The sequence below is a fragment of the Aspergillus glaucus genome (genome assembly GCF_001890805.1).
Source record: "Aspergillus glaucus CBS 516.65 unplaced genomic scaffold ASPGLscaffold_29, whole genome shotgun sequence".
In the NCBI taxonomy this organism is placed as follows: domain Eukaryota; kingdom Fungi; phylum Ascomycota; class Eurotiomycetes; order Eurotiales; family Aspergillaceae; genus Aspergillus; species Aspergillus glaucus.
The window spans coordinates 1-15,476 of record NW_019170481.1 but is presented as its reverse complement, the minus strand read 5'-3'; the positions used below and the strand labels follow the sequence as shown (position 1 = coordinate 15,476).

General features: G+C 47.7%; 4 protein-coding genes across 4 annotated transcripts; 2 read left to right on the top strand and 2 right to left on the bottom strand.

Moving 5' to 3' along the window:
* Positions 1-1,512: 1,512 nt before the first annotated feature.
* ASPGLDRAFT_1504553 (uncharacterized protein) lies at positions 1,513-3,127 on the bottom strand (the record flags this gene model as incomplete). Its single annotated transcript, XM_022542151.1, has 3 exons — positions 2,672-3,127; positions 2,526-2,608; positions 1,513-2,466 (listed from the first exon to the last, which is right to left on the bottom strand). Exons 1-3 carry the CDS (start codon positions 2,823-2,825, stop codon positions 1,513-1,515), a joined length of 1,191 nt encoding a protein of 396 aa, XP_022396274.1. The 5' UTR covers positions 2,826-3,127.
* On the bottom strand, positions 3,122-5,964 carry ASPGLDRAFT_77456 (uncharacterized protein; the record flags this gene model as incomplete). Its single annotated transcript, XM_022549897.1, has 10 exons — positions 3,122-3,239; positions 3,294-3,371; positions 3,745-3,830; positions 3,902-4,210; positions 4,276-4,425; positions 4,488-4,638; positions 4,686-4,921; positions 4,982-5,059; positions 5,138-5,429; positions 5,779-5,964. The coding sequence occupies 10 exons, from the start codon at positions 5,962-5,964 to the stop codon at positions 3,225-3,227; spliced, it is 1,581 nt and encodes a 526-aa protein (XP_022396273.1). The 3' UTR covers positions 3,122-3,224.
* A 2,998-nt stretch (positions 5,965-8,962) lies between these two features.
* On the top strand, positions 8,963-10,521 carry ASPGLDRAFT_52374 (phosphatidylserine decarboxylase family protein). Its single transcript, XM_022547742.1, has 2 exons — positions 8,963-9,104; positions 9,158-10,521. The coding sequence occupies exons 1-2, from the start codon at positions 9,067-9,069 to the stop codon at positions 10,449-10,451; spliced, it is 1,332 nt and encodes a 443-aa protein (XP_022396272.1). The 5' UTR covers positions 8,963-9,066; the 3' UTR covers positions 10,452-10,521.
* A 3,163-nt stretch (positions 10,522-13,684) lies between these two features.
* Positions 13,685-15,476, top strand: ASPGLDRAFT_944566 (uncharacterized protein). Its single transcript, XM_022550560.1, has 4 exons — positions 13,685-14,729; positions 14,790-14,865; positions 14,925-14,994; positions 15,051-15,476. Exons 1-4 carry the CDS (start codon positions 13,991-13,993, stop codon positions 15,201-15,203), a joined length of 1,038 nt encoding a protein of 345 aa, XP_022396271.1. The 5' UTR covers positions 13,685-13,990; the 3' UTR covers positions 15,204-15,476.

Sequence of the window (15,476 nt, the reverse complement as noted above, 5' to 3'; positions counted from 1 at the left end):
GACGACGACGAAGGACACTCAGGTGAGTGCCCCAACTGAGACTTAACTAACTAGAACCTTAGGTTACGATACGAAGAGAAGCTAGGTTGTGACAGTCACCCACTCACCCGAGAAGGAAAGCGGATTGTGGCTGTGTGCAGATGCGAAGTGACTCGGTATTTGAAGAACAGCCGATGATAAGTGGGTAAGAACCGCTGTCCTGGACGCTAATATGGCGGGATTATTACAGCGAACTTGGTTCAGGTCTTACAAAGCATGACTGCCGCTTCTGGGGGCACATAATGTGGGATGCAGTGCGACTAGAGCGCACAGGTGCAACGGAGATACTTTTTTGGCAGCAGGGGGAGCGTTGGGGGGATGAAGAATGAGATTCCTTGGATCATGTGTGGTACTAGCACTTCACAAAAAGGCCACGGGGATAGTTCTTTGGATGAGTTTTATAAAACTTATCTGGTCTTTGGCTGGTGTTATTTGATTGAGTTCTTGATTTCTCCTCTCATCAAAGCGCATATCGAGAATGCTTCGACTCCGTATCAGTCATATCTTTCGCCAGTAATGATGATCGTCTTTCCTTCGAGACGACTGGGCTTTGGAGACAGTTTCAATTGATAATTCAATAGTTGTATGTCAGCGCAGTGAACAGAGCCCCAGTTGAAGTGAGGGAGGTAGGGTAAAGCAATGAGAAGTCTAAGCAAACAGCCTTTTGCTTTTCAGCATCCAACAATAAAATCGTACAATGTCTCTCGCACACTACTGAGCTAGGCATTATATTTTGGTAGGACCAAAAAGGGAAAGATCCCCACCCGTTTAATTATTTAACCGCAGTGCAATGTACGGAGTGTACATAGAATTCTTGGCCAGGAATAATTATTAAAGCATAATATATGACCTATTTTATTCTATCACTATACGTAGAATATCTTCACCTAGGAATTTTGCAGTAGAGGTGAAAGCTCAGCCAGCTGCCGCTTGTGATGGTCCTCCCAGCAACCTTCATGGCCTCCACACCGGCAGGGACACTGCAGTAAATGGTCACATGGAGAATGGCTTCGCGAGTTGATACCATTGTTCAGAGCACCGCGGACATGAATACTCAACTCCGGCCAACTTTTTAATGCGATCAGCATCCCAAGATCCGACGGAGACTGTTGGCGCCCTTACCACTTGCTCCACTGGGAAACGAAGCCAGCTACTGACTCCTGCATCAACTTATAGTGTTTGAATAATTTTTATGAAAAGGACAGACAAAAGAAGTAAGAAATGATTACTATCTTGTCTCTCACATATCAGTAATCTCGTTTGCCAGTTATATCACCGAATTCTCTAAGTGTTCTCCAAGTGCCGACGTATACGGGAATATGGCAAAGAATATCATTTTGAAGCTTTAGAAAAAATCTCAGGGCCCTGTAAGTAAAACAAGCAGGTTCTGCTAGCCCTAAGACATAAAAAAAAAAAAAAAAAAAAAAAAAAAAAAAAAAAGAGCAAAAAAGGCCAAGATTCAAGGTATAGCTGTCAGTCAGGATGTCCATGTCCATAAACCAACTGTAGAGGCACCTCCAGTTTAAACGGCTCATGAGCCAGATTAAGTAATCTGATTTCCAGGTTAAGAGCGTATAACCGTGCAGCAAATGCAGAGGTAAAACTAGGCGTCATGTCCAATGGTGTATTTATTGGCAGACAGATTGATGTCGTCCATTCTTTCTTTGCCTCAGATGAGGGGCTTAGTGGCATTAACATGTCGCGAGTATCCAAGTTAATGAAACTGGATCGCAGCCGAACCGGGGACAGTGGTGAGCATCTTGGCCTCTGTGGTATTTGTTGAAGATTCTGTGTTGAATAGTATGTTTTAACACGTAACCGGGATTTTAGACGGCTTCTCAGAAGACCAAGCTCAAAGCCCCCCACTTTCTTAACGGGGTTTGCTGGTGTGAAGGCGACTGAGATATCGCAGTAAGAACCCCCCCTAGGAGCAGATGTATCCAGATTAATCGGTGGAGGCTCCCTTGTCGACATAGCCATTTCTCCCACCGCCAAACTCTTCCAGGGAATACAACAACGCTGTATCTGTATCGATTTCACAGACGCCATCTGGAACTCCCCAGGGAAGTCTTCAGTAGCCGACGGCGGCTGCGCACCAGAACGAGGAAGGACTTGAACCTCATTCATGGCGTAGAGTCTGCGGAAAGGTGTATGCGTATTTCCGGGAGGACTTAACGTCACGCTGGTTTGGATTGCATACAAAACAAGCGGCTGCTTGTATCGTTTGTTTGTTGCTGTATCCACGAATTCGTCTCCGTCCTCGAAGGAGGGGGGCAACTGGAGAGAGCCTTCTGGGTTCTCGGTGCCAGGTAGGAGGAATACTTTGTGTGGGATGGTGAAGTCGAATTGGAGAAAGGATATTGAATCATTCGAGTCTGGGTTTTGTACAGAACTGGACCAGTTTGGTGTGTAGTCCATTTTGAGAAACTTTTTTTTGGCTGCGTCAATAAAATTGGGATGACTTTCTTTTAAACAACCTAACTTACCTGATGCTCGACCATATCTTCAAATGGGTAATGGTCTGCGTTCCGGTCATGGTCACGGTTGTGCATCCAAACTCGTAAACGACCTAGTTATCGTATAAATAAATGAAAGTCTCATAAATTATCTTATTTTATCCATTGAGACAAACCTTCAAGTGTGACTCTTATATCCACAATGTTGAATTCTGGAGAAGTGATCTCAATGAAACCTGTAAGGGTATCTCCCGGGAACCAGGCCTTTTTGCCAGGAGTGCCAGGTACTATAACTCTCAAGACACAGAAACGGCATTTAGAGTCTTCCATTTTACATTCCTTTCTTGTAGTTCGTTCGTTGACCACCAATGCAGTTCATCTATGGCATAGTTTTCAGGCTATCCAAGTTCAATGTACGTTTTATATCGAATCCGGACTACTGGCAATCCCCAAATTGGAGCAAGTCAACTGATCTCTCCAAATATACTAAAGTTTTGCGGCTTTGGGAACACTATTTTTACTATACAAAACATGATTATTGCGATTATCAACGACCACTCCATACATTCATATTAGTTTCCTTCCCTGGTTGCGGATTTGCAGTTGGGCAGGCCTGAAAGGTCTCTGATGTATGACGAAGATAAAACACATAGATTAGTACTGTGTTCTTTCATCAAGAGATTATAGAATAGGACGAATCTATTGACTGTCCTGTTGTAATCTACATTCTTAATGCGCAAGTTCCTATAGCAGTGTCAGTTTATGATAGGTAGTAAATGACGGCAAAAGAAAACTTACACTTGCTAGTTTACTTTTTGCGCGGATTTTGGGCCCAAAAAAGGCAAGGAGCCATGGAACAAGTGCCAGGAAAGCACCCTAAAATTCACGGTCAAATGATGAATTACTTGGGCTGTGGGAGGAGGAAATAAATTTCTTACAATTCCACCTAATTGTTAGGGGTTGAACTCAAGTTGTCTTAACCTAAAGCTACCCTTTATTATACAAGAAGGAATCGTTGAAGAAGAAACAAACAGAGCGGAAGCGAAGGCAGCCTTTTATGGACGTCCGGGGAATGATACTCCCTCCTCGGAAGTCGGGAGTCGTACGGAGGGGACACCGCTAGTCCTTGTATGCAGGGGGTTCGTACGAAGGTCATCAATAATTGATTTGGACCCCTTGCAGGTTGCATTCCGTGCTGGCCTTGGCCAAACCTGTCATCCTTTGGGTTCGTACGAGAGCCCCATAACACTAATAAACTGGATGCAGCAGGATAGCCCATATTGGTGAACATGGCGTTGGCAACCAATGGAAAGACACCGCCTAGTAGGTTTCGACCTGCGCCATAATTTGTAATTAGGGCTGACATCTCCGCATAGATAAATGGAGGCAAGGAATAGTGTACTTACAGCATGATTGCGCTGCAATAGCAGAACTCGCGTATCGATGATAGGTATCAGCCAAGTAGTTGAAAACAGCCAAGTAGACCGAGAAGATGCCCATTGCCGCACAGCCGACGCCCAGTGTCGGCACGATCCATGGAATGGACGAGTACGACGTCCATCCAAACCAGAATAAGCCTATAGGCAACAGGATTGATTCAATGCAGGAAAAGTAGAGACGTCGCTCGGCTGATTTCGGGAGCTTCATGAAGTGCTCTGTGATCCTCTCTTGGTAAATACTTATGATGGTGATGAGGATTATCCCGATACATATTGCTGGAAATCCTGGTTAGTTTTTTTTTTTTTTTTTTTTTTTTTTCTTGGTTATTGGGATTTCTTACATGTAAAGACAGCTCCACTCTCCTCAGTGTTGAAGTTATGGTTTGTTTTGAAAACCAACGGAACAGAACTGAACTGGAGATACAGGACAGCCCAGCTAAAAGCAGCCCAAAGGGAAAAGAAAAAGACGACAGGCTCTGTGAACAACATGTCTAGAAAACAGTCAGGAATCATGAGGCTTGACAAATCCAAAAATGGCATGTAGAGAACTTACGGAATGGACGGTAGCAGGAGATGCTGATCATCTGGACCAAGGACACCCGCTGTTCATCACTCTTCACTTTCCACCTAATCCGCTTGGTGTTATCTCCCTCACAGGCTCCGCTGCCAGGTATGATGACTCCATGATGGCCACCAGCCTCAAGCTTTTCATAGTATGCATTTAACACTTTGGCTTTCTGGCTTAAAGAACACTCCCACGTGTTTCTGAAAAGAAGAAAAAGATCAAAATGACAAACGCCCCTGACACAATAGTATGTGAGTAATAAATCCAGCGCCATGTAGTGTGGTACACAATAATGCTTGACAGCAGCGGAGCTAGTGCTGTGCCGAAGAGAGCAGCCGCAGAGAACAATGCCATGGGAGTGTTTCGGTCTTCGGCGTGGTAAAAGTCGCTGATAACGCCTCCAACCATTGTAGAGAAGGTTGCTGTGGATTGTCCTGTCAGTCAATGACATGAAAGTCCAATAGAAGAGAAAAGTAACATACATGCTCCCACGCCTTGGAAAAGTCGCCCTATGACCAGCCCAGCAAAAGAATGTGTTCCACCGCATGCGATAGTACAGGCTATTTCAGAATCATTATGTTAGCTTCAGGCAATCGTTGTTCTCTCTCAGATTCTTCGTGATGAACGAGCTTCCATACCAACAAAAATAATCCCACTGATAACAAAAATCGGCCTCCTTCCATTGATCTCAGAGAAAGGAGCAAGTACCATCGGCGCAAGCCCAAACCCCACACAGAAGATCGTAATAGCCAGATTGTACACCACCGAGCTGATGCCCCATTCTGCGGTCAGCTCTGTTGACGCCGGGCTGGCCTCCCCTGCAGAGTAACCGGCGAGGGCCGTCACTGCACATGAGATCCAAATCATAATGGATTTGCGCCATTTGGGCCATAGAAACGGCGATCCATATTTCTTCAGGTTGGGGGGGTTCTGGCGGCGAGGATTGTCCGGGTCCGGGGGGTGAAGTGATGAGTGGTGTTGGGAGTGATGTGTCGAAGTCGAGGTAGAGATATTCGATCTCTCGGGATTTGGTTTTGGAGAGCTCGTCCATGCTCGCGGTTTTGTTATTGTATGAGGATGGGTTCTGGGTCGCTGTCCATGTCCATATTAACTGGAACTTTCGTACTTAAAAGACTTTTTATACGAGTAAGGGATGAAGACTTCATGTTGATGAGAAGTCCTGAATATTCGTTCCGAAGGTTTGGAGAAAGAGCTGGGGATCATTTCACGATATAGTTGATTTCTAATCTAGTTCCGTGTAGGAGAAATTCAAGTTTACATACTCCGTACTTGGAATACCCCGAGTATTATGGGTGCCGGTCCCCATTTTGGGGTGGTATTTCTCCAATTTGGAGCGGGGGAGAAGTCTTGGCCGTAATCGACCACCGATTCCACGAGCCGAAGACGGATGAGAAAGCAGTTTATGGAGTCCGGTACAGTTTACAATAGGTAACTGCGTGGTCATGTTTTGTTGGATTCGGTAGAGACTCACCGTACGGCTCCTTAAAAGGAAATCGATAAGACATGCAATCTGGCAAATCTATGTATCTATCTAGGCTACATAGTTGGTTAACGCCTGTTCAAGTGGCATTGACATGGATGCAAACTATTGACCAAACACTTAAGCCACACACCGGCTGGTTAGTAGTTGGGTGAGTGACCTCCAGCGAATCCCGGCTGTTGTATGTTTTTTGTTTTTGCCCTTGCTCACAAGTGTGGCGAGTGAGTGAGGTTGTATTTGTACTTTTTATGCCAAGCACCAAATCAAACACACCAATCGACACGGCAACAATTCTATGCCAATTGGCGTTAGAATCGGGGCTCACACGGGGCATTCAGGGTTGTACTGCTTTGGTGCCCGTGGACTCTATGTGCGCAATTAAATCTGAGTAATGTGTAAAATATGAAACGTTCTTCTCTTGACTGCTGCCAAATAGCAACCGGATCATTGCCCCATCTTTGCCCACAGCAAAAGCCCCGGGGTCACCTTGTTTTGGGAACGGCTTACCTCTCAGCCCGGTAATACAGTGTTCGCGCGTCATCTTCGTGACGAGCTCACCCTTGGCGTTCACATCCTTAGCAACATAGGCTGCCCTCATTTTGTTGCACAATCCTTGCGTGTATTCCGCTGTTCGGCCGGCTCTTAACAGAATCTCGCAATTGTTGGGGTTTCCGGTAAAAACCTAAGGGATGAGAGAAGTCCGGGGGTACTATAGGGGTTGATCTAAGTTTCAAGGTTAGATGGTATTCAGAACAGACATGGAATGTAAACAAGGAGGGAGTTAGGGAAAGGCTGGTATCTCAGGCTGCAATTGTAATTGACTTACAAATGTTTGATCGTGAGCAGGGCCCAGTTGGGTTGGTTATATCCCTTAGTAGTCTCCATTTCCGGAATTTTGAATGAATTGCAATAGTTCTTCGAAGTTCTCAATCATTTTCAGGCCTCTCAGATAAGCTCTTTTACCGAGATCCATGCCATATGAGTCCTCTGCATGGGCCCGTTCTGCCTTTTGAAGGCTTGACTTGCTTCGAATCAAAGAAATCTGTTCATTGGGGAATGTGGTATGAGCTCCGATGTCCATCAGGCTGGGTTGACTTGTGTGCATTCAGGTTATGAGGGGTTGTGAGGTCACCTATCCACTTTCTGGGGACTGTGATACGAATTAACACATATCCACAAGAAGGAAATAAGGAAGAATTGAAAGGAGGGAATATTGCCATGCCTTTGCGCCCCGGGGTAGACCACAAGAAAGTAACTCAGTGCAGACGTCAGCTCGAGGAAGCCGCCAAGGGTGCCTGAACCGATTATCAAAAAGATTACTGGCCCCAGCACATGCACGTATCCAGGCAAAGGCACTCGCAGTCCTTGTAACTGGTCTATTTTCGACTTCTTGAGGATATCTTGCCTTGAACCTTTGTTCTGAATATATGTCAAGGAAGAAGAATCACTGAACAATACATAGCTATCTGGATAGATGAGAGGTATCAAGAAGAGGAAGGGATATAACAATAGTACTAGATGATTGTAGGAGATATACATATTCATTTTTCAGTGCTGCGTTCGCCACCATAGTTGCCTATGCCGACACATTAATCCCCATATATTCTTGCTTTCTTCATCGCCTCTCATTGATACAGCATGCCATCTCGTTCATTTAGCAATATGTACACCTGCCATACAGAATTTAGTTCCGCATCAACGGCAACATTATCTTCCAGAGGTCGCAAGTGTCGGACGCTAGGCTCAAGTCTTGACAAATGGGAGCCTTCCAGCGATGGCTGGATAAACGAAGATTTGCGAGTGAGGGGGCCGCTTTTTTGTGTGGACGACGCCAGTCCACTGGATGGATCCTGAGCTTGCGCATCGCATTTATTCGGATTCTTCACTCACATGATATAGAGTCGATTTTGGAAATATTTGATGTGGAGTATCTGGAAATCGATATATGCATGCGCCAGCCCAATTTCAACCTAGAAGAGGTACCAATACCAACCGCGCTAGTACTAGCACGGAGGCGTGTATTGGATAACAGTTGGTTACATGCCACGCAAGAAATCCACAAGCATCTTCTGGCCAAGGGCTTCCACGGAATCCAGGTCGAAATAGTCCAGGAAGAAGCTCTTATACTTCCAACATGCTATCCGGTACTCGAAGTATATTCCATTGTGGGATACCGTTTGTGATAAAATCCTGTAATCTTTCGACCTCACTGAATGGAACGCCTTGGAATGTTACCGCTATGGGAAGGGCAGTGATTTTAGCAATAACCCTCCTGCGATAATCGTGAGTGCATCTCCTTATTCTCTCTCTAACTGGATACCAGTACGGAAACAGATAATTACAATCCTCGATGAATATGGGCTCTGGGATGTGGCTATATACATTATACCTGATCAGTTTATCCAGGGTGTGAAGTGCCCTACTCAAATACATGAATATCCCTTGCCGGACACAGCCTGCCAGCAAAAGGCGCAGGCCGGATTGAGCTTCGGCTCTTCTTCTGCGGACAGTGGATTTGGGACGTTTGGGGGGGGGGGGGTTGTGGAATTACAATGGGGAGATGGGAATTGGAGGAAGTTCGGTCTTACCTGCTTCCACTGTGCTTATCCATAATCCATACTGGGAGTATCCCCTGACGACTATCGTAAGTCTTTCTCGTTTTTATCAACAGGCACACTTATACTTACTTATATTATAGTAAATCAACAATCCATTCCAAGTCCTATCCTACCTAAGCAAGTCACTAATGGTATAATTTTAGAAGTGAGCCAGCTGAGTGTACAAGATCTCTGCTCTTAAATTAAGTACATTGAATACTGCATCAAACCCAAGCTGATGAGCTCATCAAGCCGAAATATAGCAAGATATGCACATGACCAGGCCATCACAGCTTTCTTTCCCCCACCGGCGTCACTATGATGAAACACTCCAAAAACCGTTAAATAGGTCAAAATCAAGCTTTCTTCCTTCCACAGGATTAACCGTGTTAAAGACACCAAACAGATCTCCTTGTGACACCCTAAAATTGATCCTTCCACAAAGCAATTTAAGCAATAGTATTCAAAAATGCCGCCCAAGGATGCCCACGTCCACCATCTCCATAAGTACGTTCTGTCTATTCTGCCACCAAGCCGAAATCTCTCTAAACAGCTATCAGGGTCGGCCAATGGATGCCAGCAGACCACACTGCTCACCAAGAATGGCTAGGTGGAATTATCAAGCATGTTGACAGCAAGGAGCATGCGCTACATCCAGTTCTACAAGAGTTCAAACATCTTATTGAAACCAACACCCGAGTCTACATGCTCATCGAAGGCATGCTCGAGGAAGTTCCACACAAGAAGCCATACGGACAGGACCCGACTGGGCATCCCGAGATTCGCGATTACCATCATTTCCTTCGTGTTCTCAATCACCTTCTCACCACTGCCCCGTCGTGGACCGACAAGGCTCACCGCGTCGGGCTGGTCGGTTTGCCCATGAACGCGGTCTTGGATTGGCCAATGGGTACACCCAGTGGCTATGCTGCGTTTTTGGACCCTGAAATCAATGCCATGCTGAAGAAGGTTCTCAATGCATGGGGTGATTTCTTGCGTTCACCCGCGTCTGCCAATGTTTTGAACAGCACTTCCCAAGGCTGGTTCGGCGAGACTGGCCACCGCGAACTCACCGCCGTCGCAAAGATTGGCCCAACGGCTGCCGAGGACCTCGAGTTCCACCAGATGTTCCAATGTGACCCATCTGCACCGAATTACGGCTTCAAGTCCTGGGACGACTTCTTCACTCGGTTGTGGCATGATGGAATGCGCCCGGTCGCAGATCCCGAGGATGGTCGCGTTATCGCCAACGCATGCGAGTCGAAGCCGTACAAAATTGCACATAATGCCCACGGCCGTGATAAATTCTGGATCAAGAGCCAGCCGTATTCTGTGCTTGACATGCTGGGCCATGACTCGCTCGCCTCCCAGTTTGTCGGGGGAACAGTCTATCAGGCCTTCCTTAGTGCATTGAGCTACCACCGCTGGCATGCCTCTGTTTCTGGAAAGGTGGTCAAAGCCTACGTCATTGACGGGACATACTACTCCGAGCCACTGTTTGAAGGTGTCGGAAATCCACATGCTCACTCTCAGGATATTGATCTTGAGGGTGAGGTCATCTCACAGGCATACATTACTGCAACTGCCACGCGAGCACTGATCTTCATTGAGGCGGACGAGCCTGCCATTGGTCTAATGGTATTTATTGGTGTTGGCATGGCTGAGGTCTCTACATGTGATATCACTGTCAAGGAAGGCGATCACGTCAAGAAGGGCGATGAGATTGGGATGTTCCATTTTGGCGGATCGACACATTGCCTTCTTTTCCGGAAGGGAGTCAATGTCACTGGCTTCCCTGAGCCTGGAATGGAAGAGAACATGCTGGTTCGCAGCCGACTGGCTACGGTCGTATGAGACATGGAGAATCCTGGGATTTGTACATAAGTTAAAGTGGACTTAATTCCATGAAAACATTGAGAGATTGGCTAAATATTTAGACAGTAGTGCTTGTTTTCATGAAAGGAAAATCACTTCTTGACAATACATGATTTCCAGTTGGACCTATTGTATTCACATAGGGGGCAGTAGGAAAAGCCGGGCTCTCAATTTGCCACTGCTTGTCACATCTTGGACAGCAATATTTCGTTAGACTGGGATTTGTAGAACTTCCGAGAAATTAAGCTTTGAATAAGGTCAGTGCCAAAGCCAACAGTCTCCTCAAGGACTTGCACAAAGTCTTCGGTTTTTTTTTTTTTTTTTTTTTTTGGAAGCGGTCGATATAACTAGTTGAGTGCTGTCCTAACAAGCGGGACTCGCAGACCTCTATCTGTCTTTGGCGTACTCGAATACGCTTCAGTAATGGTCATGGGAAATTCGCTCATTTTCCATCAAGCCTCAATTGTTGAATTCTTGGTCCTCAGTATGTATGATCAAGTCTGAGAACTTTGCAGAATGGAAGTACCTATTGTCGTCAGTGTTGCATACTAAGTACTAACCCTCTCTATACAAACCCTTTTATGTTTAGCGCAAAGATCACCCGCGCTATAACCATGGTCGGCTTCTCTCTCTGTCCATGGGCCACCGCCACCTCAAGTTTGTCAGCATTGGAATTTGACTGTAAATCCTCGTATCCATGGCCCGTGTTGACCCACATCCAATCAATACTTTAGTTTCGTTCGTGGCCAAGAACATTATATCTCGATGTTCCAACTGTATATTCTCGGGAGTTGTTGTTCACAGGTAGATGTGAATTGCGGTCTATTTAGTCGGGTGGGCCACCCACATTTCTTTATTCACAGCTCTTGGATGAAATGTGCAGCAGAATAGCCTAATAGAACAGGGGAATGGTAGCAGGGAGGGTAGCCTAAGCTGAGAGTCAGCCCAGGCTACACTCACCCTACTCCGAAAACACAAAGAGAGCACTCTCCCGAGGCTCAAAAGCCCTGCGCATGCAGGCGAGGAAGGAAAAGGATCAGAAATATTATAGAAGAGGGTTTGCCTCAGGAACTCACAGGGACAAGAGGCTGCAGGTTAGCTGTTGGCCTCAATTCCATGGAGTATGGCCTGTCATAGCCTTGAGGCTCGATATGGACAATAAACTTGATTAAATAATATAATAATAATAACTAGAAGATTATCGCTACAGTGTGCGGAGTCGCGAGTAGTAATTTGCTGTATTTAGATCGTTTCTCGACCTTAGTGCGCTCCTTGTTTTGGCCATGTTGGCCATTTGAATAGTTGATCAGAGTTGTCCAGCGACTTTCCTCTTCATTTAGTGCGGTTAATCACCAATCACGACCATGGAGCAGCTCAGCTTCCAACAGCCCCCAGACTGAGCGATATCTGGGGCCCAGCTTGACAACAGGCCATGAGGAGGACACTGAGATGAGGGGCACTAACACCCCAGGGCAGTTGACACCCCATTAATGCGACTACTCCAGCATAATTGCCGCAAGACCTATGCAGTCACTGTTGCGGCTCTGGAGGCGGGGCTGGAGCTAGGGGTGGGACTAGCATGCCTACAGGAACCCTATATTGATATGGAGTTCCGACATGGAGGATATCAGATATATTGGCCAGAAGCGGGATCTCGCCGAGACCAGAGAGTGGCGGTAGCGATCCGGCGTGATCTAGTAAACAAGGTGATCGTGGAAGCCCGGACAGACCTTCTTAATCACCCATACCTCATGGTGATGGATGTATGGGAGCTAAATCAGGCCCGAGAAAAAGCACGAAGAACCCGAATAATCAACTGCTATGACAATTGGCTGGGAATGGGTCATTGTTGGCATGGGGAAAGTGAAAGACAGAGGAGAGCACTAGAAGATGTGCAGTGGGACCAGGTTATTGAGGGAAGATGCCTGCTTGTGGGAGATTTCAACGCTCATAGCCCACTATGGAACCCTCTCGCGAGAGCCCGAGTGAACGCTGGGCCATTGGAGGGCCTGATAGATAAAGCAGGCCTCTACATCAACAATGAGCTAGGAGTTTCCACTCGACCGAAAAGAACTCCGGGGATCTCAATTATCGACTTGGCTCTAACCACGGTTAGTATGGGGCCTCTGGAAACATGGGTGATTGACCAAGAACACCCAACTGGTTCAGATCATGAACTGATAGTCATGGAATGGACCTCTCTGGAGCGAATATCCGCAACGCCCTCACAGGATGTAACAGGGTGGCAGATTCAGACACTTCAAGCCAACCCACAAGCCCTGGAGGAAGCCAAAGGGGATTGGCAAACAAGAACACAATCTAGGCCCTGTTTGGGAGACTCCTGCTCATCAGAAGACCTAGCTGGGGAAGCTATATGGATCCAGGAAGCCCTGACAGCAGTACTAAATCAACGTGCGAAACAGCTACGGGTGACTCCACAATCGAAGCGCTGGTGGGGACCAGAGATTAGAGAGGCCCGCAGGACCTACAGTCATGCAAGGCGAGCATGGCAAGAACAAGGAATCTCCACAGCGGAGCTAAGGGAGGCCCGGAATAGTTACTATCGAGCCATCCGACAAGCAAAGCGTACCTGTTGGGAAACCTTCCTGGAAGGGGCAACTGACCACCCTGGCCCTGTGGACACTGTGAGGTGCTGGCAGGCTCTAAAATACACGAAGCCCAGGACAGCCCAGACTACACCAACACTGCATGGACCTCAGGGACAGCTAGCCAGCTCAATTGAGGAAAAGGAAGCCCTGATTCGGGAAACAGCCTTCCCCCAGGCACCAGGGGATAGCCAAGAAGTTGAGATCCCCCAAGGATCCTGGCATGGCCAGGTGGATGAAGAAATAGTTAAACATGCTCTGTTTCACCAGGCAGTCCAGAAGGCTCCGGGAATTGATTGACTGAACTTTCGGGCTCTCCGGCTCCTATGGGAGTGGGACAGCCCCAGAATTGTCGCTCTAGCCCGACAATGCTTCCGACTAGGCCTACACCCGCCAGTGTGGAAGGTGGCAAAGGGCATCCTGCTAAGGAAACCCAACAAGCCGGACTACACAGCTGTGAAGGCCTACCGGGTGATTAGCTTACTAAATTGCCTAGGGAAGGTGGTTGAGAAGATAGCAGCGGATGCAATTGCTCACCACTGCGAGACTACAGGGGTATTGCATCCAGGACAAATGGGCGGCCGCAAACAACGAAGTGCAGTTGATGCAGTGGCATGTCTGATACAAAACACCCATGAGGCCTGGAAGCTCCAGCAACTTGTGGGGGTACTATTCCTGGATGTGAAAGGAGCATTTGATCATGTCAATCCAGGCCGACTAGTGAGCCGGCTGATCGAATTCGGCTTAGATGGGGATTTGATCCGATGGGTGCAATCTTTTCTGACTGACTGATGGGTTCAATTGCAAATTGACAACACACAGTGTCCAGCACACCCAATCAACTCAGGGGTGCCACAGGGCTCACCTGTATCACCCATTCTGTTCATCATCTACCTGAGTGGCGTGTTTGACATGGTTGAGAGGAGTGTGGCTGGCGTCCAGTCTCTTTCTTTTGCAGATGATATAGGTCTGCTAGCCTCAGGACACTCTGTCAAAGAAGTCTGTGACAAACTGCAAAAAGCAGCCAAGGTGGCTATTGAATGGGGGCATGATAATGTGGTCCAGTTTGATGCAGGGAAAACAGAAGCAGTCCTGCTTACTCGCAAATGGGGCCGGGAGCTGAAAGATCAGATCGAACGAGCACGAGTGGAAGTAGATGGCCACCATGTGCCCTTCAACCCAGAGGCAACCCGATGGCTCGGCATCTGGCTTGATTCTGGGCTGAATCTCAAGGCCCACCATCAGACTTGCATGCGCAAGGCACGGGCTGCAGAAAACCGGGTACAACGCCTATGCCAGAGTCATGGACTCGCTCCAGGACTAGCTCGCCAGGTCCAAGTGGCGGCAGTACAGTCAGTAGCTTTATACGGAGCAGAGCTCTGGTGGCAGGGCCAGAAAGATCGACTAGCAGGCATACAGCTCATGGTCAATCGACAGGCCCGTGCTATTACTGGCATGTTGAAATCCACTCCCGTTGGACCACTAGTCCGTGAAGCAGGCCTGGCACCAGCAGAGGCTCTGCTGGAGGCCCGACAACTGAGATATACTACCCGGCTGCTCAGTTTACCGGAAAACCACCCGGCTAAGAAGATACTCCCTGTGAGCTTCCGAGAAGGAGACCAACACACTCAGCCCGGGGAGCAGAGCCCAGGGAACCGACAATGGGCGGAAAGCAGCAACCGGGGCCCATGGTCCCTGGGACAACATCTAGCTCGACAATTAGCCAACATCCTACCAGCGGACCCATCTGAGGGCTTTGAAAGCACGATACAGACAGCCAGTAGCCAGTTCCCAGGCCAAATAGAAGTGCTACCAAGCCCAGAGGCCCTAGTAGCAGCACAAACTCTCACTCCAGGACTAGCAATCTGGTCAGATGGATCAAGATTGGAGAATGGCAGGTGCGGAGTGGGACTTGCATGGCAAGAACCAAGAGGAGCCTGGAAGACCTGGGGGATTCCATTGGGCAAGGGACGTGAGGTCTTTGACGCAGAGCTTCTTGGAGCTGTTCAAGCACTCCAAACAGCAGAGAAAGCAGGAGATCAGAGACCAGTCACTATATTGCTGGACTCCCAAGCCGCCATTGCGAGACTGCGACATACCCAGCCAGGGCCAGGCCAAGCATTAGCAATCCAAGCACATGCTATAGCCAAGAGACTACAAGCCCAAGGTCATCAACTCACCGTCCAGTGGGTTCCGGGACACGCAGGAGTAGAAGGAAATGAGAAAGCTGACCAGGCGGCAAAGCAGGCAGCCAATAAGCCTCCAGGAAAAGGCCCAAGAGAGATCTCTCTGGCCTTTGCCTGTAGAGCCCGAACAGAAGCTGTTACAACACAGAAGCAGAGATGGCTCACTAAGGAGCTCAGCCAACGATCCCAACAAGGTCAACGAATGTACAGGC